The sequence below is a fragment of the Zonotrichia leucophrys genome, chromosome 12, assembly GCF_028769735.1.
Source record: "Zonotrichia leucophrys gambelii isolate GWCS_2022_RI chromosome 12, RI_Zleu_2.0, whole genome shotgun sequence".
Lineage (NCBI taxonomy): Eukaryota > Metazoa > Chordata > Aves > Passeriformes > Passerellidae > Zonotrichia > Zonotrichia leucophrys.
Window position 1 is genome coordinate 1,772,958 of NC_088182.1, and position 25,813 is coordinate 1,798,770.

Here is a 25,813-nt window from a genome sequence, read left to right on the forward strand (position 1 = left end):
TCTTCGCCCTGCGGAGGGTTAGCAAATGTAAAATTTATGAGCAGCCAGATTAAAAATACAATCAGGTCAATGGGAGTGCATCCCAAAACACACAGCTGAGGGTGCGGAGAGCCCTGAGAGAATCTGGAAAAACTGGAGAATCTGGGAGAAGAGAACCCTGGGTGCCACTGGGGACCTCACCTGCCTCAGCCATGGGATGCAGCTGGCACAGGAATAAACTGCCAGGCCAGGAAGGCAGCACCAGCACTGAGAACTGCCAAAAGGTGGAAAAGAAGAGGCTGTGCAGTGTAATTTGATAGTTCAGGATCAGGGAATATTCTGAGTTGGAAGAAACCCGCAAGGATCAAGTGGAGCTGTTGGGCCTGCATGGGACAGCCCCAAGGGGAGCCTTTGGCAGGAATTAACCCGAGGCTGGGACCCAGGGAGAACAGGAGAGCCAGCAGGGAGATGTGTCATTCAGAGCTCCATCAGCCAGGGAGGCAGAGGGGAGCTCTGTAATTGCATTAACAGGACCATGTTTGCACGGGAAGGTCGATCCATCAAGGGGGACTCAGCCCTGGCAGCAGTGTTTGTGGAGCACAGCCTGGTGCAGGGGCTCAGAGCGCAGCAAATGCAGCAAGAACGGCTCTTGCACGTTTAATTAACCTTTTCTGCTGCAACAAAGGTGTCAAACAACTTCAGTGGCACTGATATGCAAAGGGAGGAGAAAATAAACTCTGATACAAGAGTGAAACACAGCAGAAGTCAACCCTCCCTGACAACTTCCAGCAGCACACAGAGAAGCCGACAACGCTGGGTTATCTACAGTGAGCAGGCAAATTTGAATTTCCTTTTCTTCTCTTTTCTTATTTTATGCCATGCACAGAGGCTGCTTTAAACTGGGTTTAAAGAGTGGAGCTGTTGGAGCCTCAGTGTGACCTGCAGAGCACATCAGTGCAGGTGGGCAGCACCTCTGATAACCCAGAGCACCCTGAGCCCCCAGTTCTTTGGGCTGCAAGGACCCTAAATCCCATCCATCCATCCATCCATCCATCCATCATCCATCCATCCATTTCCCTACCATCCTCCATCCATCCGCTCCATCCATCCATCCATCCCACCCCTGCCCATGCACAGAGACCCCTCCCACTGTCCCAGTGCTCCACACCCAATGTCCAGCCTGGCCTTGGGCACCCCGCCCCAGGGATCCAGGCAGCCACAGCACTCTGGCACTGGGGCCAGGGGCTGCCCACCCTGATGATAACAAATTTCTTCCTCAAATCCATTCAAACCTGCACCCTTCTGCACCTCCAGAGCGTTTCCCTCTCCAGGCACCAGCCCTGACCTTCCAAAAGCAGCTTGAAAGCTCTGCCAGCATTGCAGTTGTATTTCAATTATGAAATAACATTTCTCAACTTAAAAAAAAAACAATTATTAAAGAAAAATATGCTATTTTTCCCAACTATTTGTATAAAATTTTACAATAAGTTACTTTCCCTTAAGAAATTTTTCTGCCATGCAAAACTCCAGAGCCCAGAGTACAGAATGGAAGTTGAATTTTTTTTTTTAAGATCTATTTTCAGTACTGGCTGCAAAACACAAGTTACCCTAAAAAACCCAACTCGTTCCCTGGAAAATCACCATCCTCAAGACAAGGATGGTATTTTAGTGAATTCTCTGTAAAACCTGCAGCTGGGGAGGTGCCTGTCTGCCACCTCTCCTGGGGAATTCCTCCTGTCCCAGGGAGGAGATGGATGGAAAGGCTTCCCAGCATGACAGACTGACAGCAGGACACTCCTCTTCCAAAAAATCCTCGAGATTCTCTGCAGAAATGCCACAATGGGGGTGAAAAGCAGCAGGAGCCACAGCGGCAGCTTTTGTGTAGGATCCAGAGCAGTAAATTCATTACAATAATGAGATTATAACTCGATGTGTGCTATGGTGGGAGTGCTCCAAAGGCTCCATTTACTGCTTTCCAAGAAAGGCAGCTTTGGTTTTGCTGTGGGTACAGCAAAACTCTACAACTGATGAGTCTTTTAATTTATTCCCCACATGGGGAAAATCAGGAGAAAAACACACCACAGGAAAAGGAATCTTTAAATCATCTAATTAAAAAAATTAAAACCTGTTCAAATCAATCCCAGATTCTTGCCTTAACATGAAAGATTTCACTTTGTTCTTGCTCTTTCACTCCTTTTTAATGTTTTATCATTTTATATTTCCCTCGATTTTAAAAGGAGAAGTGTTAATTTGAAATGCAAGCCCCAAAAGTTGTGATTTTAAATGAAATGTCTTTCAGAAATCTTTCCAATTTGAAAACTTCCCTACTTTTTAAAAAAAAACTTACACTACCCACCAAATTCAATTCAGTTTTGCCAGAAGGGTTGGTTCCCAAACTCTTTTTCTGTGGCAAAATTATTATAAATCAAAAACCATTCTCCTCATCATCTCTGGAGTTCAACCCAACCTTCCCTGCTGACAGGAGCTCAGGAACATTTGGGAGAGAAAATCTGAATATTTCCTCTGAACAACATGGGATGGGACCAGGGGAGCAACAAAACCAGGATTTTTTGGATGCTGTGGAGGTCTCTGCACATCTGTTGGGTGTGGAACCTGCAGCTTCCCCTCTCCAAAACATCTCCAACAGATCCTTGGTACCAAACCCAGCCCCCTGTGCCCCTAAATCCCCTCCCTGCAGCTCCCACTCACCTCTACACAGGTAAAGCCACACTTTGAGTTTGCTTTGTGGCTGTTCCCAGCAGAAATTTGGGGATGAGCGCCAGGATCAGAGGGATAAATGCATCCTCTATTTAAGAGAGCAGGCCTAGGAGGCTGGATTTTGGCATTCCCAGTGCCTGACTCTGGGATTGCAGCAAGGGAAGAGCAGGTGCAGAAAGCCTTTGAGGGGAGAGGGCTCTGCCCTGGCACTGTTAAATCCCAACTCCCCCTGTTCTTCAATCACTGATCCTCCTGAAAGCTGTTCTTAATTGGCTATCAGCAATTAACATTTATCCACAAAAGCTGGGGCAACCCACACACCACAAATCCCAAGCTGTAACACGAGGATGCTCCCCCAGATTTCCCGCTTTGCCCTCCCAGCCACGAGAAGGAAAAGAGACTTTTCCAAGCACTTCCAGCACGTTTCCATGCCAATGTCCTCCTGGGGATGTGTTTTTGTTCCAGCTGCTCTGATTCTCAATTAATATGCACCATCCAGCCAGGTTTTATTTCAAATTACACCCTTCTCGAGACGCGCCATTCGAAGAGAAAGTCATTTCAAAAAATACCCCCGCAAAATTACGTCCTCACAAAATATTTACTGCAGATTGCGCTGCCTGCAATAAGGCAGCCTGCTCACCATAAAACGTCAGCTGTCCTCGTGCCACGTTCTTGCCCCTGACATTTTCAGCCACGCACTCGTAGAGCCCGGCGTCCTCCTGCTGGAAGTTGGGGATCTCCAGGAGCCCGCTGGAGCGGTGCCTGCGCGCCTTCCTGGGCAGCTGCTTCCCATCCGCCCTCCTCCAGCTGATGGTGGGCACGGGGCTGAGGGAGGGAAAGAGATAACACTGCCAGGGGAAGCCATGGTCATTGTGAGTTGTTGGGGATTTTCTGCAGATTTGATAGTAAAAGGTTGTAAAATCATAAAATTTGGGGAATTAGAAGCCAGACTTGGCGGTGCCTGCACACCTTCCTGGGCAGCTGCTTCCCATCCGCCCTCCTCCAGCTGATGGTGGGCACGGGGCTGAGGGAGGGAAAGAGATAACACTGCCAGAGGAAGCCATGGTCACAGTGGGTGTTGGGGAGTTTTTGCAGGTTTGATAGTAAAAGGTTGTAAAATCATAAAATTCAAGGAATTAGAAAGAAGCTGGACTTAGCGGTGCCTGCGCACCTTCCTGGGCAGCTGCTTCCCATCCGCCCTCCTCCAGCTGATGGTGGGCACGGGGCTGAGGGAGGGAAAGAGATAACACTGCCAGGGGAAGCCATGGTCACAGTGGGATGTTGGGGATTTTTTGCAGATTTGATAGTAAAAGGTTGTAAAATCATAAAATTTGGGGAATTAGAAAGAAGCTGGACTTAGCGGTGCCTGCGCACCTTCCGTGGCAGCTGCTTCCCATCCGCCCTCCTCCAGCTGATGGCAGGCACGGGGCTGAGGGAGGGAAAAAGGCAAGATAACACTGCCAGAGGAAGCCATGGTCATTGTGAAGTGTTGGGGATTTTTTGCAGGTTTGATAGTAAAAGGTTGTAAAATCATAAAATTCAAGGAATTAGAAAGAAGCGGACTAGCGTGCCTGAATTAACCATTCCTGGCAGGCTGCTTCCCATCTGCCCTCCTCCAGCTGATGGTGGGCACGGGGCTGAGGGAGGGAAAGAAGGCAAGATAACACTGCCAGAGGAAGCCACGGTCACAGTGAGGTGTTGGGGATTTTTTGCAGATTTGATAGTAAAAGGTTGTAAAATCATAAAATTCGGGGAATTAGAAAGAAGCTGGACTTAGTGGGGCCCTGGAAAAATGTTAAAAATAGACTCTGAAAATGTTAGGCTTTGTGTTTGCCAGATCATGTGAAATTGCACCTGCTTAAGCAGTATATGATAAATGTTATAATTCTTAGATGTGATGATTGTTCAGTAATTAAATATAATTATTGTTTAATCGTAAGAAGAATCATGAGAAACTATGTTAGAAGTTTGAGGGGGACCACGAGGAGCCCGTGCTTGGATGAAATCTATGTATACCATAGAACAATATAAGTTTAATAATGAAAATGAAAGTTATATAATGATAGAATATAAAAACATGTTCATCCCGAACCCATGTCGGGGTCAGACTTCGGTTTGTACCCCTGTGTCCTGGCATCAGAGAATATAGAGAAGATAAAAAGGTAAAACCAAAAGGGTAGTAGAGAATATATGAAGAAAAAAAAGGTAAAAACCAAAACAGCATGAGAGAATAAAGAGAAGATAAAAAGGCAGTGAGGGGCCTGGCACAGGGTCCACAGGGGATTTTGTTATGGGTGGGTTATGTGGAACATAAGTGTAAATGTGAATTTATAATTGATTTTATGCTAATCTGATACATATATTCTTCCCTGAAACATTAAAGGGGAGGTGGGGCTATGCAGTGCAATAGTTTAAATGATTATGGCTGTCACTCACAATTATTCAATCTGTTGTATATGAACAGATTTTATAAACAGGTTTTATTATGGGTGGGTTATGTGGAACATAAATGTAAATGTCTTTATCACGGTGTCTAAGCAGGAGATGTTTTATTATTAAAATGCTGTTTTGACCCAGTTGAATCTGGGGTAAAAACCTATCCATTTTAAGGTGGGCAGGCCCTGGAAGGGGTTGCCCAGAGAAGCTGTGGCTGCTCTAAAAGTGTCCAAAAGACAGGGCCTGGAGCAGCCTGGGATGGTGGGAGGCGTCCCTGCCCATGGCACTGGATGGGATTCAAGGTCCCTTCCAACCCAAACCATCCATTTTGTGACGATTTTCCTGCCATTTCCCTACATTTTGGAAGTTTTGCCAGTGTTTACTCCAGGAACAAGAGTGCCCAAGCCCTGTGGCTGCTCTGAAAACTGGCCACAGGTAACTCCTGCTGAGGGAAGTGGGTCATTAGGAACAGCTGCAAACCCCACAAACGTGAGGAGCTGCAGGAATAATAATTAATAACAATAATGGATCCAAACTTACTTGCCCAAGGCAAAGCACTCCAGTTTCACCGTGGTTCCCTTCGCAGATGGAACAGTTTCTGGGAACTGCACTTCTATTTTGGGCTCGTACTCTCCCATCACCCCTGGGAACATAAAGGAGATGCTAAGGCTTGGTTGAGTTTCAGCAGTAAACTCACAAGTGTTCCCGTGCTAGCACAGAGCTGTTCTATACATCATTACTTGCCCAATTAATCCATTCATTTTAAACATGGCTTGTTCCTAACAGCCGTGGCGTGTGGGCTCTTTTCCCATTTACTGCCAGAGGAGAAGCTGAACCAACTCTCCACACCATCTGCCAAAGATTAAATTCTCTTCGTGGCTCTGTTACTTTTTGCTTTTGAATATGCAGGATTTTTGCAGGTAACTCGTGAAATAAGGGGAGCAGTAATCAGGGAGGTTCAGCATCTTCTAGAAACGGAATGTGGAACTAGCAGCCATTAGGAAAAAAGTTTGAAAATCCCTGGAGTTAACAGAGATATTTCTATTAACTTCCAGGACTTCAATGCACAGAGATCTTCTACTCCTCGGGTAATTTCTTTATTTTTTACTGCCCCAGTAAATCACGGAGCGTGGCAGCCTCTTTATGAAATTGTGTTTAAAAATTTGTGCACATAAAAAGGCCATTATACCCCTGACAAATGGCTCCATTTCCAGCCACTGCACTGTCTTAAACCCAGCACATATAATTCCACCAATAGTGATTATCAGCTAATTGATGATTGCAGCTCCAATCTCAAGAGCGCAGCACTTGCTGGATGGTGGCCAAGGCAGGAGAGGAGCTGGGTCAGCCCTGGAGAATCCCAAAAACACAGAAATGAGCCTGCAGTGACACTGGGGCACGTCAGAGCTGCTGAGGTTGGCCTGTGATTGCTGACTGCTCTTGCTTTTCACACTGGATGCAGGAATATCCTGTTTTTTTCCTTTAGTTTTCCAGTGATGAAGCTGGAAATGCTGAGTGTGAGCTGACACCACTCCACCTCTGCTTGCTGACCTGTTCTGATGCAAGAGCAGGTTGTGTCACCTTCCAACACAGTAACTGCAAATAAATGTTCAACAAAGTAGCTCCTGCACAGCCTCAGTTGTCAAAATTAAATGCATTTATTAAAAATATGGATACTCTCCCCATATTCCTGCCCTGCCTGGTACACAAAACAGGAAATCTGGGATTCCCTGGTGACATTCCAGCATTTACAAACCATGCAAACAAGAATTATGTGGCATGTCACTCATTAGCCCTCTGCATGTTAACACTGCACCCTCCAAAAGCTCAAAATCCTGTTTTCCCAATTGGGACCTGCCAAATCTTTGCACTCTTGCCTAAATGTCTCCAAAATCTCTGCTGAATATTTGCTGGGTGAGCTTCAATCAAGCCAAAAACTGCCCCGTGGTCTCCGAAGCAGCAGCTGATAGAACTTGTGGAGATATTTTCCTCCTTCTCTTCACTCACTTTTTATTTATTCCCATTTCTTTGCCTTGGGCTGGGCTTGGAGGGCTGAAATTCCAGGGGGATAAAACCCCAGTGGGGTGGGAATGTTTCCCTGGGGCTGTGGGACACCAAGTACAGGCACCACCCCATTGAGCCCTGCAGCTCTGGCCTCTCCCAGCCTCACTGAGAGCTCCAACCACTGAAAAATCAGGATTTGCACCAGGAAAAATCAGGATTTGCACCTGGCAAAACCACACGGCTCCTGCTGCAATGACACCCTGCCTATCTCCATGGATTTATACAGGGTATGAAGTGAGTCCTGCTGTCTGCTCTCTATAGCAGCAACATCAGAGCAGTTGAGACATCTCCATCCTGAATCCAAGACCATTTCCATGCAGAAAATCCTCATTTTCCCTGCTGTTCCTGGGTGATTGAACATCTGACTTAGCTGTGCAGGTGGCAGGGATGGAGGAGGAAATAAAGCACCAAACAGAGCCTGGTTTGTGGCTTGGAGAGCACTCCCAGTGTCAGGGCACATCAGATGCTCCATGTGTTGGCATTTCAGAGGCTTTTGTGCCTTTCTTCCAATTTCAAAGCTTAAAAATATTTATTTTTGAGCTGAAAGTCCCAGGAATTCAGGAGGAGGCTAATTTGTCTGAGGATTTGCTATGCATTTCCTGACAACACCTGTGAAATGTTGCAGTTTAATTGGCCCATACAGCTGCTGCTGTTGGCAATTTCATTCCAGGACTATTTTGGTCCTTTCCCACTGTTACTGTTTCAATCCTGGTATGGCAAATCCCACATTTTAAAGAGAAATAAGGAAGCAGCAGCTCTCAACACTTGGATGATCCCAGCAACAATTCCTGTCCCATCAGCTTAAAGCCATTTCCCCTTGTTCTACCACTGCACACCCTTGTACCAAGTCCCTCTCCACATCTTCCAGTAGGGATTGCAAAAAAAAAAAAATCCTATTATTGGAATATTAAAAAATATTATTTCAGCACTGCAATCGTCAGCATGAGGCACATTTAACCATTGCTGTTTGCCATCCATGCCAGGCTCACTGTGGACTCAGAGGGACAGATTTGCTGCGCTGTATTTATGGGAACACAGAATTCCCTGAAAGGGAGGGCAGATATGGAGCAGAGCTGGAAAAGCAGCACCTCCACCCCTCCCAGTGCAGCTGGGACAATTCCTCACCACCAGCAGCATTTCCCACTCCATCCACAGGGATTCTGTCAACCTGACAGGCAGGAGGCCGCAGCAAGGAGCCTGCGTTTTCCAAGCAAGGAATTTTTATCAAATCCCACAAGGTGACAGTGGATCTTCTTGCAGGAGAAGTTGCTAGCATTGCATTTCTATTCCTGGAACAAATGTCCCAACTGTTAGCCTTTAAACAGAGACATTTTAATTAATTTTAATTGGAAATTAACATGCAAATGTATTTTTCTTATCTGCTCCAAAATGATGACGATACAGATCAATTGTCTGTATAAATTTAGAAATCCTCTTTTGCTTTCTTCTCCCCTTTTTTGTATTATTCCACAGACCACTAATAATAGCACTAATTCTGCTGGGAAACACAGGCTGAGCTAACAGTTACCGAAAAAACAAAGTGCCTTTGTTCACTTTGGGGCTGCATAAAATGAGAAAAACTGCTATGTCCAGACTCTAAAATCTATTTTGTTTCCTGTCTTTGGCCAACTCCCACTGGGTTTTTCTTTTGTAATTACTGCCTGACTCTCAGAGTCACTCTAGCAGTGTGTCTAGCAGACTCTACCTCACTGAAAAACTGTGAGAGGGGAAAAACCCTTCACTCCATGTCCTGGATTGCCAAGCAAATTGTATTCTGTTTGCCATCTGTATGGCAGCTGTCTTCCGTTCAGTGGGCAGTTTTCCTTATCTCTCCCACACCCACTCCTCCCTCTGGGGAGACACCTGCTGATAACAGCTATTGAATGTCCCTGCATGGCTGATAAGAACTACAGCATCCCATTAGGAGATGTGAGCCCAGAGGGAGGAGCCAAGCATTCCTGCCTGGATATAATCTGGAGATTCTGGAACACCAGCCAAGCATTCCTGCCTGGATAGAATCTGGAGATTCTGGAACACCAGCCAAGCATTCCTACCTGGATATAATCTGGAGATTCTGGAGCACCAGCCAAGCATTCCTACCTGGATATAATCTGGAGGTTCTGGATCACCAGCCAAGCATTCCTACCCGGATATAATCTGGAGATTCTGGAACACCAGCCAGGCATTCCTGCCCGGATATAATCTGGAGGTTCTGGAACACCAGCACAGCTTCTCCACTGGATTTCCCAGAGGAACAGCAGCTGCCTCTGCCCCTGGATCTTCAGAGGAAGACTGCACCTTTCTCCAGGATCCTGCTCCAGCAGAACCAGCCCTGACACTGCAGGAGGGCTGAGCCACAATTCCAATGGCACTGCTGCCAACAGCCTGACCCACAGGGTGTCAGGTTGGGTTCTGACTCTGGCAGTGTTGTTTTGGTTTACTGCATCATCTATTTTATCTTTTTATTTTCTTGCCTAATAAAGCACTGTTAGTCCTGCTCCCATATTTTTGCCTGAGAACCCCTTAATTTCAAATTTATAGCAATTCAGAGGGAGGGGGTTTACATTTTCCATTTCAGGGGAGGCTCCTGCCTTCCTTAGCGGACGCCTATCCTTCCAAAACCCAAGACACTCCAACAGAAACACTTCAGCCAATTCTGACTTTCTGGGTCACACACCTGCCTTTCCAAACCAAGACACTCCAACAGAAACATTTCAGCCAATTTTTACTTTCTGGGCAACATCCACCCATGAAAACCCAACAAAGCCCCCCAGGGCAGCTGGGGAGGGTCCTACCGTCATTCCTGAGCACGAGGGGCGTGGGAGGCCCCAGGACCTTGCTGTTGGTCACGGTGTTGGTCACCACGCAGGTGTAGTTGCCCACGTCCGAGGTCTCCACCTTGGCGATGTAGAGGTTCCCGGTCTCCTGCGACACGAAGCGCCGGTTGTCCTGGTGCACAAAGGTGGGGTACTCGTTGAAGATCCAGGCGTAGGTCAGCTCTGCAAGCACAAGGGACACGCTGTGAGCAGGGAAAAATGCGATAGCACGGCCCAAGGAATGAGCTCCATGGCTGCTGATGGCCTGGTGGTTTTTACTTTTTTATCTTCTCTATGTTCCCGAGGCCATTTTGGTTTTTACCTTTTTATCTTCTCTATATTCTCTGATGCCATCTTGGTTTTTACCCTTTTATCTTTTCTGTATTTTCTGATGCTGCTTTGGTTTACCTTCTTTTACTGTTTTACCTTCTTTTCTTTTATCTATTCTCTGATATATATGCTTGGTTTTTGGTTTGGTTTTTTTATATGCTCTGTTTTGGTTTTTACCTTTTTTCTTTCATATATTCCCTGATATATATATTTGGGGTTTGGTTTGGTTTGGTTTTTTTATATGAACTGTTTTGGTTTCTACCTTCTTATCTTCTCTACATTCCCTGAGGCCATTTTGGTTTTTACCTTTTTTCCTTCATATATTCTCATATATTCTCTATTTTACCTTTTTATCTTCTCTATATTCTCTGATGCCATTTTGGTTTCTACCTTTTCTTCTTTCACATATTCTCTGTATTCTCTACACAAATATTTGTAGTTTTTTATCATAGCTTAGCTTTAACGCTTTCCTAGGCAGAAAGACAAAAAAAATTCCAGGATCCCTGTGCTGTCCGGGCTCTCCTTAGAAACCAAGGCTGAAAATGGCTTTTTGAGACAAATTTTTGTGAACAGGGCCTGGATCTCATCTGAGGGGAGAGAATTTAGAAGGTACCAGAACTGGGGGGATTAATTCATCAGGCAGGTTCCTAATTGGGGCGCTCTTGTCAGATATGCTAATTTGCAGCATCTATAAAAATTGTACAGAAAGCATGAGCATCCTCAGCCTTTTCCACCTGCAGAATTTGTGCACTCAAGGTGCCCCTTTTATCACCCTAACTATGTCTGGCTCATATTTTTAGGACAAGAGAAAAAGGCATCACTCCAAATGCAAATTTCCAGCTGTGGCATTTCCACTTCAACACATGGATCTGATATTCCTGCTACTCCTTCCACTTCATCCAGAATAAAATGCATTTCACAGGAATTTCACCTTTTTGTTGTGAACACTCCAGCCTGCCCATAGCTTTGCTTTCATCCTCCCTAATTAATTTTTTTCCCCCCTCAAAGCCAGTTGTGAGGAGGATCTGCCGAGTTGTGTTATCACCCACTGGATGCTTTATTCCTCAGGAATTTCTGAATCAGCAGAAAACTGAACACTAAATTAAGCAGCTGTAATCTACTCTGTGACTAATTAGACAGGGCTCTGTGTTTTATAAGGCGTCTTTGGAAGTTTTTTGAGCCATAAAGAAGAAGTGAGAGACGTTGCAGAGGCTGTGAGTGAGGTTAATGCAGTCTAACCCTGTTATATCTGCCTGAGCCAAATGCCCAAACACACTCAAAGAGCCTGAAGTGGATACAAGACTGCTGCAGTTTTCTAAGGGAACACTAATTATACTAAAAATCACATTCTTTTTTTAATACTCTAATGAGTCGTGGCTGTAATTGACCTCAGCTACCATTAGGTACTTTGGAAAATACATTCTGCCCTCATGTCCCACTGTTCCCAGCCAGGAGAGGCTTGAGTGCAGCCTTTTGGCCTTTATTTATTTATTTGTAACAACAGGACTCGAAAATGCCTGCTTAGACTGCTAGAAAGGTATGATAATTCTGTTTATGAGGGAACATCTAATCATCATATTTACACATGTGCATCTCATTAGAAGGAACCTCATGCTGATGTCAAGAGGATACTCAGAGCAAACAAGGTACCACTTCCCAGCCAGCTTATTATTTCCTGCAAGTAGTTAAGTTTGTTGGTTGTTTTTTTATTTAAATTTACTCTTGGTGAACAATTATCTTGCTCCTCCAGAAGCAGCAGCACCAGGCAAATAAACATCCCTGCCCTGGGATGCACAGAGGTGCTGAAATTGGAGTGACTCTTCACTCCAAGGTTTCCACCAGAGCCCCCTGAGCTCTGCAATTCACAGAAAGTGGAAATGGTGACCTGAGCACAGGAAAACAGCGGGGAGGGAATTTCTGGATCAATCCCTGTCCCTCCCATCCTCTCCCAGGAGGTCTCACAGGTATAATTACACCCCAGAAACGGCTCCTGCTTTCCTCTGCGAGCCAATATCACTTTAATTGCTAAAACCCTTCTAATTTCCAGGTTAAATATTTTCATTGTAGTCTGTGGTTCTGTGCTTGTGGGCTAATGATGCCTTTGGCTGAAGGAGTTCTCATCTCCTTGCTGGTGAGAGCCACTGAGAGCCCTTGTGCTGGCATTTTCAAGGCTTTCCTGCCCTATCATCATTGCAGGAGCTTTTCCTGGGCTCTGGTTCAGTTAAAAAGTCTGGGATAATTCTGTCACTGGAGCGGAGGGCCAGGCTGGGAGCTCTGGGTAAGCAGGCACAGGAGTCTGGGCAAGGGGAGGAGATCTGATCGAAGACAGAACAAATGATGAGCTGGGATCCCTCCAAAATGAGGAACCCAGTGCAGGGAGGACTAAAGGAGACCAAATTCTAGAGGGCAGAACATTGAAATGCCCCCAAAGCCACCTTGAAACTCTGTTAATTTGGTCACATAAAAGTGAGGAACACAGTAAAGATCTGAAGGTGCAGCTCTGCCTTCCTATCAATGCCAGAGAGATCCAGCTGCCCAATTGACACAGAACTGGACATTAGGAGCAGTCTATTATTGCTATATAAAATTTAAAGATATTTAAAATAGATTACAATATAATATTTAAGGGCTGGAAGCCCTGGGTAAGCAGGCATAGGAGTGTGGGCAAGAGGAGGAGATCTGATCACAGACAGAACAAATGATGAGCTGGGATCCCTCCAAAATGAGGAACCCAGTGCAGGGGGGGACTAAAGGAGACCCATTTCTAGAGGGCAAAACATTGGAATCCCCCCAAAGCCACCTTGAAACTCTATTAATTTGGAGCACTCTAAGATCTGAAGGTGCAGCTGTGCCTTCCTCTCAATGCCAGAGAAATCCAGCTGCCCAACAGAACTGGACATTAGGAGCAGTCCATTATTGCCATATAAAATTTAAAACTGGCTTTTCTTTCTCTCTCCCTGTCCCAAACCCCATGGGACTGACGGAGCCCAGGGAGCAGCACAGGCTGCAGCATCTCAGAGTGCTCGTGCTTGTGCAGCAGCATGGAAATAAACACTCCCTCCCAGAGCCTTTGATTTCCTGAGAGATCCCTGTGCAATATTTATGGCTCCTCCTTTTGATAAGGTCTGCCTCTCTAATTGCTCTGCAGCTGACAGGCAGCTCACACCCCACAGGCAATCTGTACCTCCTGAGCAAAGACACTGCAAACACAGCCTGGGCTGGCTCTGGCTGGTGGGAAGGTTTCCCAAAGTCACCAACACGGAGCCTTGGAGCACAAGGAACCAGCAGCGAGGGGCAATCTGCGCTTCTCCAATCCCACACGAGCCTCTGATTCCTTAAAGAACACATTACAAACTTCTCCTGTCTAATTTGGGGCCCTTTCCATGTGATTTTTGCCTATTTTCCCACGTTTGCATTTCCCCTTTAAAGCAGATCTGTCATTAATTGTTGGGAATTTAGCTGCTAGAAAATGGAAAAGTACAAAACCATGGCTAATTCCAAGTCCGGCACCTGCAAGATAACAGTGTCCTTGGGCCTAGCTGTGGTAGGATAACAAACAGTGAAAGAGGCATGAGAAAAGAGACATGTAACCTCTAAGGAATGAGGAAGAGTTGATGGTATAGTTTAACCAATAGATTGCTTGGCTTACAGAATATTCATAAGCTTATTACTCGCTGTATAAGTGTCTGATGCTCTCTTCAATAAACGGAATTTGCTTATCACTCATATTGAGTGTCTGAGTCTCCCCTCACCGACAAATGGCTCGGCCCCGACAAAGGCCCACATTTTTTCTCTGTGACAATTAATCTCCATAATCTACAGTTTACAAATTGGGTGTAATTTCCACAGTGTTGGGATTTGTTACCTTCAACTCACTTCTCCTGTCTAGAGTGCCAGGATACATTGCAGTCATGAGAAAAAGTTCTGACTACTGGCACCTGCCATTTGCCTCTCACAAACCTCTCACAAACCTCTCAAATCTTGCCCCACACTTCACATTTTGTTTTCATGCAAAGGATTTTCACACCTGTAACGCTTCTCCCTCTACTTTTGGGTTGTCTTCTCTACTTTCCTCCCCCAGATTCTTTTTGCTGCAGGTACCTGTTTCTGAGCTCTTTCAACCTTGTTTTACTCCAATTTAGTTTTGGAGTTTTGGTTCCAGTTCAACTGTCTATTTACACTTGAGCAGTTTATAGCTATAGTGTATTTCTGGTTTTAGTAAAGATCTAAAGATCTCTCAAACATAGAATATTACCCAATTTCTGACCTGTATTTGCTGTTTTTAAGGGAGAGGAGAAACTCCACGAGCTGCAATCCCAGAGCAGACCCAGGACATGTTGTAACCTTATTTTTCTTCATTTCCATTATCTACTCTATAATGAAAACTGCACATAAATTCTGAGTAATTATTAACTTAGGTCTGTGCTTTGCCAAAATCACATTTCTCTGCTTGCCCCCCCATATTTTGCTTCTGCCTTTAAGAAGCAGAAACTCTTCTTGATTTTTGAAAAATTTTTTTAAAGTCTCTTCCATAAAGTCAGAGCTGCCACTTAAAAAGGTCTCTGTGGCTATTATGGGAAAAGCTATTAAAATATCAAGATTATGGCAGCCATAAAGCTGAGGAGAAGGATGAAATTTTGGGATCAGCATTAGCCAAAAAATGGGGGTCATTTATCATTTTTAATAAGAACAGTGTGGGTACAATACACTATTATTTTTTATAGGGTTTGCTGAAAGTTACAGAGATTAATCCAATCTTCAGTGATTGCTGTAACTCCTACCTTGTCACCCACTCTGTCACTCACGACCTGGACAGGTGGGAACGGATTTTCAGTGGAAAACAGAAGGTTTTCTGTCAATCATGATGCACTAAAATAATGTTTCATTACACATGGCAAAAGAAAAACATGAAATTAGGGAAATTATGAAATCCTCCCTTTAAACTGCCCCAAACAACCAAAACTATGACTGAAATAGTAATTAATTTTGAGACATTTTGAAAGGAGAGGTGAGGCTCATCCCCTGTTATAAATAATTTAAATTCAGATGTAGCGAACACAGCTTGGAGTGTTTGGTTGACACGTCCCTTGATCATGCATTTTTGTAAAATTATGGCTGGCATTTAATTTTTTTTCAAAACTTTTTTTTTTTTCAGAATGCACTTCTGTAAATTTAGGGCTGTTTTAAAGTTTTTTCTTTCAAAATTCAACTATTTTTTTACAGAATGCACTTCTGTAAATTTATGGCTGTTCTAAATTTTTTTTCAAAATTCAATTATTTTTTGCAAAATGCACTTCTGTAAATTTACGGCTGTTTAAAATTTTTTTTTTCAAAATTAAATTATTTTTTCCGGAATGCACTCCTATAAAATGATGGCTGTTTTTTTTTTTTTTTTTTCAAAATTCAATTATTTTTTACAGAATTCACTTCTTTAAAATGATGTCTGTTTTGAATTTTTTTTTTCAAAGTTCATTTATTTTTTCCAGGATGGGAAGTGCTGAAGTTTTCCTGTCTGTTTTACTCCCTGCCATTCCCAGACAGAGCCAACAGCAGCACTGAAGATTTTCCTGGAGAGAAGCTGTTCCCTCAACCATTGCAGTGCAGGTGATCACAGGAGGATTCTGCACTTTGCTTTTAGGGGATTTAGCACAAATCCCTTGGTTCTCGGTGTGTTCCTGTGCCAAACATTCCCACCTGTTGATTTTTTAATATATCCAAATGCTATAATATCATTTTGTTGGACAACCCCCATTCGTACCCGCTGTTGTTGTATAAACTTCATAGAAAACTGATTTTTGGTGGATAATTTGCAAACTGCTGGGGTTTTATTGTTGCTCTGATTGCTCCCATTCCTTGGTGTTCAAACTGCTCATAAGTGAAGTTACAGCAAATTTGGGCAAAGCTGAAGCTGAACTGATTATCTGCTGAGTGTCCTGTGAACCTGAGCCCTATTCTCAATTTGCTTATTAAAATCTGCCAACTGCTTGTAGGGGATACTCATCATTCAAATTCCATAATTGCCAATTCCATAATTGCAAAGTTCATAATTGCAAATTTCGCTGTGATTTGATTGAGCAATCAGCACCCACAGCCCCATCACAAAATCACAATTTTGAATCACAAAATGTGAGCAGGAGAGAAGGCTCCAGTGCCTCCAGCCCCTGGCAGAGCACCCTGGGGAAAGGAAAAAGGGAATTATCCAGCAAACACAAACCCCTAGCACAACTCTCTGCAATTCCTGAAGTTTGGACCATTTTTCTCTTTCACAGTTTTATTTTAATGTTAAAGCTACATAAATTATGCACTGCCTCTTTTTTTAATTTTTTTTTTTTTGGTGGGGTTACAGACACTTCCATTGCCCTGCCTGCGCCACTGGATCAATTTTTTATCTTCCAGTCTTAAATAATTGCAGAACAATTTAAGGAAATCGGCCAGGACAAAAACATCACCTGGTAATTCTCCCTCTGAGTCTGAGCTCTGCTGCCCAGCTACACCACAGCTCTGGGCCTCCAGTGCAGGTTTTAATAAAAAGAATGATAAATAATGAACAAGATTAATCTAAAGTTAATAAAACACGTTTGGATGAACCCTCAGCTATGCCAAATCTGAGGACACAGTTACTCAGCAGCCAGGCAACAGAGAAATGTGCTGTCAGAAGTTTATAAGAACAAGAAAAATGCACAAAATTACCCAATTTTTCTCCTTCTCACAGCAGTTTTCAGTGCTGTGTTTGCCTCCCAGCCCCTGGACTGCCCAGCTCTGGGTAATTAGAAGGGCAGGAGGTGTTCATTACCTGAAGCCTAATCAATATCCCCGTATCTGCTGCATCTCCAGCCTGTGGATGTCAAAGGCAGTGAAATATTTGGGTGCACACAGCTGGCCTGGCTTATCTCTCCCAGGCAGCTGTGAGCACCAACCACGATTGCACTGAGCCAGCCTGAACCCAAAGGGAGGGAAATCAACACAAATCTTTATCTGTGCTGAATAGAAAACATCACGAGATGAGGTCCTGCACTGGGATTTGCTCCAGTGAAACACCAAAATTATTCCAACAGCATCTGGGGGCACTGACACCCTCCCATTGACACAGCCTGGCTCAGTGGGGAGAAACCTGATGGGTTTTGTCTGAAAAGCTTTCCATGTTTGTCTTACAGGCATTTCCAGCCAGTCTTGCCTGGAAGGAAAAGCCACCCACAACACCAAGCTGTGTTTGTCACCCTGATTCCTCCTGGGAATGTGAACCAGGACTGGATTTGATGCCACTTCCAAGCCCTTCTGGTTATAACTGAGGATTCTGGAGGCAGGCTCACCCCAGCAGGGATCAGCTGGGTGATTCTCTCTCTCTCTAAGTTCATTTCAATGAGGAAATTCTGGTAATAGAAAAGGAATAATGGCTTGATAAGGTCCAGAGAGTGGCATCAACATCCTTGCAAAGAAACGCTCATTTCACCCGAAGCCAGAGAGAAATCACCCCTGTGCCACATGGAAACAGGAGAGATCAGCCAGAGAAAAGGATAAAAAAGGAGCCTGGGCTGAAGCTGCTCATTTCTTATAAACAATCACCAAAGAGAATAAAAGCATGGGAAGCTGGGCATGTGCACAAGGGGCGCCTACACTGAACTGAACTTCTGCTCTGGGTTTGTGCTGTGAGAGATTCGGTCACTGCTGATATTCTCCAGCTTGTGTTACATAAACTGCTCCCCACACCACCTGAAGGAATGACTCACAGATTTAATCCATCACTTGGCTTTCTGGTTAAAGTCACAGAGAGTTAGCCTAAAAATCCTTTTCTGTGTGTGCACTAGCTTCAGAAAAGCTAAAGGTCCCTGGGCTTGTTTTAAAGCATATTTCAATGTGACCTAACTAATCCTCTAATACCAGCTTCCACTACCTTTGATCTGTAGTTGTAAGAGATTAGATCAAACCTCTAAAAAAAAAAATAAAGTTGGTTGCAGAGGAATTTTCTTACTGCAATGAATAAAAATTATGATCCACTCCAAGGCTGAAATATCTGCCCAAACAGCCTGAGGGGGGCATGGCCTGCAGGGCACTTGCCTGGAGCACACAGGAAAAAAACATTCTCCTCATTTATCTGATAGATAATCAGTGTTCAGTGTCATAATAAAGTGATATCTTTGATATCTACCAGCTGAAAACATCATCATGGTTGCACATTTGTTATATTTAAACACATCATGAGGTAACAGAAATTGCCCAAACCAATTCTCCCATTGATTTTTCAACAATAAAATATCAGCCCCATAGGAATGGGGGCTCCCACAGCCAGGACTGAACAAAGCAGAATGTGCACCCAGGGGTGTGGAACCCCAAATCTGACACATCAGTGCTGTGTTTGGGCCCATTCTGCAGCCCTGGCTGCCCCTGAGGGCTGTGCAGAGCTGGATGTGGAGGGAAGGGGTTGGCAGAGCCTGGGAGCAGCACTCTGATCTCTAATTTAGCTCATAAAGACATCACAAGATGTTACAGCTCCCAATAAATGCTATTGACTGGGTTCTGTCAGACACATTTCACTCATCTTTAGCCAAACCCTGCCAGCCCTACCCCCTCTCAGTCCCATTTCAATCTTCATTTAGTGCTGACTGCAGCCAAACAGGGAATAACCCACACCACTGGCTCGCAGATGATTTCTTTTTAAAGATGTCACGAGCTGTCACTGATAAATAAAAAATCCATTAACGCCGTGTTCCTCATTATTTCCCTGCTCCCAAGGCCTTTGGTGGAGGGCTGAGCCTCTTCCCTTCCATTTCCCCACCCCAGACCTCTCCGGTGTCCTTGCCACCCACATGGGGCACAAAAAGGGAATTCTGGGGGTGCTGACTCTGCAGGTGACACGTGAAAGCTGAAAATCTGCCTCTGTCCCTGACCCAGCCCCTATTTTTGCCCCTAAAAATTCAGCTGAAATGATGCAGATCCCACTCACCACCCCAGGTGCTTAAAGGAGTGTAAATCTGTGATGAGCTTGGCATTTGTGCTGTAAGAAATATTTGTATTTTCATAAATCTCTCAATTAAGGGAGCTCTGTGTGTTCCCTGCGCTGTCAGAAATATCAAGCCAAAGCACTCCCAAATTAGAGGAGAATTTATCCTTATCCTTCATCCTCAAATATGTTGATAAACTTGTGCACAAACTGAATCAGCAGTTTTACAGAAAGGATTATGTCAGATTAATTTTAATCTAATCCATTTCTATCTCCTGAGAAGCTTTTTACTTCTTGCTTTTAATAATTTAAATGGTGACTGTGGCAGAGCATAAAAAATAAATGATGGGAGATGCACTTTAAATGGAAGTTACCATTCTCAATCACTTTTTATTTAAATGAGAGTTTCATATGCCTGATTTTAAGTTTAATGAACCCCATTCTTGCTGAACTGTAATAATCTCCATCACATGGAGCCAGACACAGATGAATTACAGAAACCCAGGGTGTGACCCACCTACTCCCTGTGATGGAAGGAGACACCTGGAGGGAAATCTGGGCTGAATTTCGAGGGAATTTTTGGCAGAAATGCTGCCAGGCTGCTCAGATGCAGCTTTCAGGAGACAAACTGCAGGAATTGGAAGCTTTGGGAAGTTGTTTTCTGGATCTTGGCCTGAGATCAATCACTCAGAGGCTTTCTGAGCTCAGCTGTTCATGCTCTGCAAAACACTTTGAGGGTGCTGACACTTCAGCCATGGGAATTTTCCTGCTTTGGGGACGTGGGAGTGGCAGTCACTGTTAAAGGGAAAACTGGTGACATTCAGGTATTTCTGCATCCTTTGCTCTCCTCATGGTCTCCTCCATCTCCCATCTCCAGCACCCATCCTGCATCCCCTCCTGGGAATTCCTGCTGGAATTTCACTGTTCCCATTCCAGGAAAGTCAGCTGTGAGCTGTGCAGCCCCAGCTCATGGGAACTGAACCCTGCTGGGGCATTTTCCTGCTTTGTTTGGGAACTGAGCCTCCCCTCTGTCCCTCCCTGCATCCTCCAAGCAGAATTATCCATGGAAAACCAGGTTCACAAATGCCCCACAACCCAGGCAGGTCTGCAGCCCCTCCTGATGCTCCAACAGCAACCCAACACCATCAAATCCATCACTGACCATCCCCAATGGGAAAATATTTCCCTTTTTCTTTGCTTTTGCCAGCCCCAAGGGAGAGTTTACCTGCTCAGATTTTCCCTCCAGCCTCGGGAGTGATCCATGACAGGCTGCCCAGCAGCCCTGCAGCCTCCTGACAAATAGCTGAGCCCACTTCCAACCAGCTTAGCAGATTTTTTGCTTGGTTTCCTGGAGAAATGGAACTTTTACAGCCACGGTGCCCACCCATGTGTGCGAGGCTCCTCTCTAAATTAGCTTCTCACTAATTGGAACCAAATCTGACCAAGCAGCAAAGGCTTCCAAAGACATTAAGGCAGCAGAGAAAGAGGGGAAACTATCAATCCTTTAATAAGGAGTAACAGGGGTAGCTCAGCCCTTTGACATCCTGCCTGGCAAGGGGGAACTGGGAATAGAGATTCTGTAAAATTCACATTTCTCACAAGCTCTGGGCATCCCACACTGAAATAAACAGGAAAATAAAGGCTGAGTGTTAAGGTTGCTGTAGTGGAGTGAGGACATTAAATGCTGCCATGCTCCATTTGCTGATCATGCTATAAAAATGCCTGATAATTGCCTTTTTCCTCCTGCACTCCTGATTTTCCCAGGTTTGCTGCCATTCCTCCTTGCACTGCATGGTAGGGGCTGTACAAACATGAGACATGATTTGTGGGATGGATTATTTACAGGACAAAACCCCCAAAACCATTCATCCAAATGAGGCCATCAGCCACCCCGACAGCCCAAAGGTCCTCACTGTCCCCAGAACATGAAGTGTCCATCATCTCTTTAAAAAACCAATAATAATAAAAGGAGAGAAAAAGTGAGCAGACAAGTGAGCAGCCATTAATGATTGCTGTGCCCAGGTGAGGGTTTAGCAGCACTGGAATCTGTAAAATGCTTTTCTAAGGATTTCTGCAAACACCTTTGGTGTCCACACTTCACTCCTGCCCGTGCAGCATGAAAGGCTGGGATTGAGATGGGATCAGAATTGCCATCTCCTCTGACAAATGCTAAAATTTAGTTAGTTCTACTTGATTAAGCTGTGCAACAGAACTAAAAGTTTTCCTGGGTACCATCAGGGAAAGAAAGGCAGGAGAGAATGAGAAAACCTGAATGCATCCAATCTGTGAAAAGGTGTGGGAATAATTCTCTGTCAACAGCTCAGCTCAGACACAGATGTGCTCCCATCCATGGCTGGGTTTCCATCAGGAGCGATGGCATCAGATAGGAAAGAATTATGGGAACAACTGAGCTTTAATGAATCTCCTCCTCTTTGGGAAAATGGAATTTTCCAAGTGCATTGAGAACATGGGCACCGCAGAGACAGAAATCTGATTTTCCTTGAAATCCTGCCTTCGTTCACTCAAGGGGACAGCCAAGATCCTGCCTGTTTTCTGGGCAGGCTTTGGTGGACATCAGTGAGAAAAAATGTACATGAAGTACACAGTGAATGTTATGGGGATTTTGGAAGGAATTTTGAGTTAGAGACAGGACTTGTGAGTTTTTTAGATTATGTGGTTTATTTTCTTATCTTCTGCATAGGCAGGAAGGGGGAGTTCAGCTCACATCTTTACAACATGGTTCAGAAGGTCACAAAACTTCTAGTTGCAAGACCTTTTAAGGACTTACTGACCAATAAAACACTGCCAACAAGGATATTTATGGTTTTGACCCAATTCAGGGTCAGAAAGGAGCAGAGGGACAAAGAGTGTGAGGAACTGAGGCTCAGAGACAGGAATTGTTGGGGATTCAGTTCCAGGGACAGCAGGAACATTTGAGGATGTCTCTGCAGGAGAAGACACATCCTACAGAGCACCAGTGAGTTCCCAGCTGAGCACTTTGGTATCTGAACACGCCATCAGCTGGCTGATTGCTTGCCCAGATTACTGAGCTGGACTGGGAGTGAGAACAGATGTGCTCCAGCTGTGGTGAGTGGGGGAATGGGCAGAGCCCAGAGCAGGACACACCACCAGGGACCGCGGCGAGAACACAGAATTCAAACAACCCAGTAATTGAGAGATCATTTCCAGCAGCCCTGTGTGTGCACTCAGCATTTCCCACAGCACTTGGAGAGCTCCATCTCCACAGGCTGCTCCCACGGGGGCTGCAAGGCAAATGTCATGAGAACGTGGTTATAGATCTTTCTAAAGATGAACCACGAGAAGCTCGCAGGAAAGGGGGAGAGGAATCCTAAAGACAAGTTCATTTATCTTCCCAGAGAAGGGAGGGGAAGGGTTTCCAGCCCTGTTTGTATTGCATGAGGAAGGGTGTGCTACCAGCCTGTAAAGTAGATAATCCTTTCCAAGGCTGTATTTTTTTAGCCTCTGGACTCACAATGAAATGCCAGGGATGCTAGGAGGAATTTGAAAACTGTAGTTGTTAAAATATTAACCAACCCTGCCCTGACTATCAAATAAATCTAATAAAAGTGGCAGCTAAATGACTCAGCTCCCACGAAGTTAAATGAAAAGAACTATTTGGCACAAAAGAATATTTTGTCTTAAAATCTGGGGATAAAGTTAAAAGGACAGTGACCTCCAAATACTTCCCAGGCACATCCCCTTTGGAACACAACTTAGATTCAGAGCCTGAGAAACACAAGTGAGTGTTTGCTTTGGATTTTGGAGCTTTTTGTTTGTTTGTTTCAATTAAGTTTATCTCAACAAGAAATGGATCTTGCCAAATTTGATTAACAACAGCAAAAAAAGCAAACAAGGAAAGGTGTTCCCCCCTGCAGAGCTCCTCAGAAGGAAAACATTTCCACAAGGAGCTTAGCTTGAACACTACTGCACACTTTGAAAAGGTTTATGGCTTCTAAATGCCTTAAAAATGCAACAGAAATAAACACAGAAGAAGAAATAAAGCCATTTTTGGTGATATTTTCCCTGTTTTGGCTCAAAATTCTCCAGATGGTCAAGGAAAGGGATTCTTCCCCTCTGCTCTGCTCTTGTGACAGCTCAAGGGCAGGGTTAGGTGGGGTGTTGGGATGGAATTGTTCCCTGGGAGGGAGGAATTGTCTCCTGGGAGCACCTGGGACAGTGGGAGGTGTCCTTGCCATGGCACTGGATGGGCCATTCCCACCCAAACCATTCTGTGAACCAATGGTTGATCTCACAGGGCTCTGAAAACACAAAGCAGGAGAGCTTTGTCTTCTGACATCCAGATTCTGACTTCTGACATCCAAATTCTAGAATTCTGACATCCAAATTCTGACTTCTGACACCCAAATTCTGACTTCTGACATCCAGATTCTGACTTCTGACATCCAAATTCTAGAATTCTGGTATCCAAATTCTAGAAGTCACCCTAAGACAGGCTGAGGTACTTAAATGAGACTCACAAAGAAGTCACAGCAACTCTTTGATGCCCCTCCAGCGTCCAAACCCATTTCTGTGACTCCATCACTGGCACTGCCCAGTTCATGCTGTGGCCACGATGGGCCCCTGGTGTTCTGCACAAAACCAAAGCCGAATTCGAGCTCCACACAGACTTTTAGGGTTTTTGAGTTTCCTCTTGTCCACTCAAACACCACCAGCTCATCGTGCTGTCACCCAGGCCCCAGTGCCACGTTCCCAGGGCAATATTTACTCTTCAGTGATTTCTTCTGTGGGGTTTCAGGGCAGAATGGTTGACACAAGACCATTGTTGGGCTTTTGATCAAACAAGCTGCAGAAATAACGAGGGAACACCCTTCACACGCAGGGTAATTATCTCAGAAAAACCCTAACAACCAAGGCAGGCTTCTACCAGTCCTTTAGGAACAAATAGAGAAGGCAAAATAATAGGAGAGGAAAAGAACTGGAACTTCTAGCAGACAAAGGGGTCATCAGTACAGCAGGACTGGCCTCGGGGGGAGTGGGAATCCAGTGCTGCAAGCGCGGAAAGCGCGGCAGAAGCAAATGTTTGATTTGCATTCATTCCGCTCTCCAGCCCCGCCGCTTCCCGAGCTGCAGACGAACATTTGTTTTCCAAACCTCCAGCACTCAGCATGCGCTCCATCAGAGGAGGCCATCACATCATTATGCTGCTTAACAGAATGTACCAGCACGAGGCAGTGACCTGACAAAGAGCGGCTCCCCGCCGCACGGAGCGCGAGTTCCGTCTCCACCGGGGTCTGGGGGGAGCTCACATCCATGGGCCTGAATTTCCAGCTCATTTCCAACCAAAAATTGGGACAGTGCACGGCAATGCCCAATTGTTCTGTGTGAGCTGTACACACACACACAGCCCATTTGTTGGTGCTGAAAGGACGCGTTCATCATTTGGACTCATTTTCGGGATGAATTTCCTGTAACGCTGGAACAGTAGGAAGCTCTTTATTGGGCATCATTAACAAGAAAAAATAGAAAGAAAGCCTCAACAACTAATGTACGTAGGCCAACAAAACTTCACTTTTAGCTGACAGCTCCTCAGAAATGGATATTTCCAAGTGGCAAAGTATTAGAGCCACAGATGAAAGGTTAATGGTCTGGATGCTGATCAGTGTCTTTTTAATAAAGTCACAATTTTTAAGCCCAAGACAACCAGTGACACAATGGCTGACAGAAAATAATTCCCTTCCCATTTACTGTTTCTCTTTTCCCAAATCTCAGCACCTGGCCAGGATGTTTTTTTCAGGCTTCTACTATTCCAGTGAATACTCTCATCAACAAAGCAATGGCAATTCTCAGACTGAACAGTTTTTCTTTTTAAATTCTTTTTTCAGATTTCATTTTCAATGCACATATGAAACTAAGGTTAAAAAAAAAAAAAAAAGACAGTGCATTTTTCCCACAATTAGCCCTATGTTTCAGCAGTGGTCACTAATGCCATCAGGCACTTTTTGCAAGGATGATGAACCTGAGTTCGCTGCCCTAATCAGATTCTAAAATAAGTAATTGCATTTTCTCCCCTTATTACCACTCGTGGTTCCAATGAGCTGGGTTATTTTTCACTTTGGAGCCGAGGAGGTTTTTCCTGTTGCACCACAGCATCAAACCCTGGCAGTGTTACCATCAGCCTAACAGCACATGGTCCAGGGGGCAATTTCCATCCAGCTGATGAGGCCAGACAGACCTCAAAGCAGGATTGCAAATTTCTTTAAAAGGGCCACAGATCTGTGGGAGAGGTTGTGCTGTTCTGACAGAGTGAGCAGCCCCTGATGGAGGAGTGGCTGGTGTGGTCCTGGTGGGGAGGGACACACACATGGAGCTTGCCAGAGACAGCAAGAATTCCAGCAGGAATTCTCACACTCCCTCTCCAACACATTTCTAACAGAGCAGTGCAACACACATGCTGAGGAAGCCACAAACTGGCACAATTAAAATGAATTTGTGCTAAACTGAAAGAATTGTTTGGTATTTCCTAAACATTCATACCGCCCTCGTTGAAGCA

At 44.7% G+C, this 25,813-nt stretch overlaps 1 protein-coding gene across 3 annotated transcripts in view; it reads right to left on the reverse strand.

Annotated features, from left to right (window-relative positions):
- The window catches only part of LOC135453067 (contactin-4), a 267,949-nt gene that overhangs the window by 61,920 nt on the left and 180,216 nt on the right, over nt 1-25,813 (reverse strand). For all 3 annotated transcript variants that reach the window (XM_064723696.1, XM_064723694.1, XM_064723695.1), the window contains exons 7-9: nt 9,993-10,196; nt 5,674-5,776; nt 3,338-3,522 (exon numbers count right to left, since the gene is read on the reverse strand). In XM_064723696.1, coding sequence (XP_064579766.1) covers nt 3,338-3,522; nt 5,674-5,776; nt 9,993-10,196 — 492 coding nt within the window. The remainder of the gene's footprint in view (nt 1-3,337; nt 3,523-5,673; nt 5,777-9,992; nt 10,197-25,813) is intronic.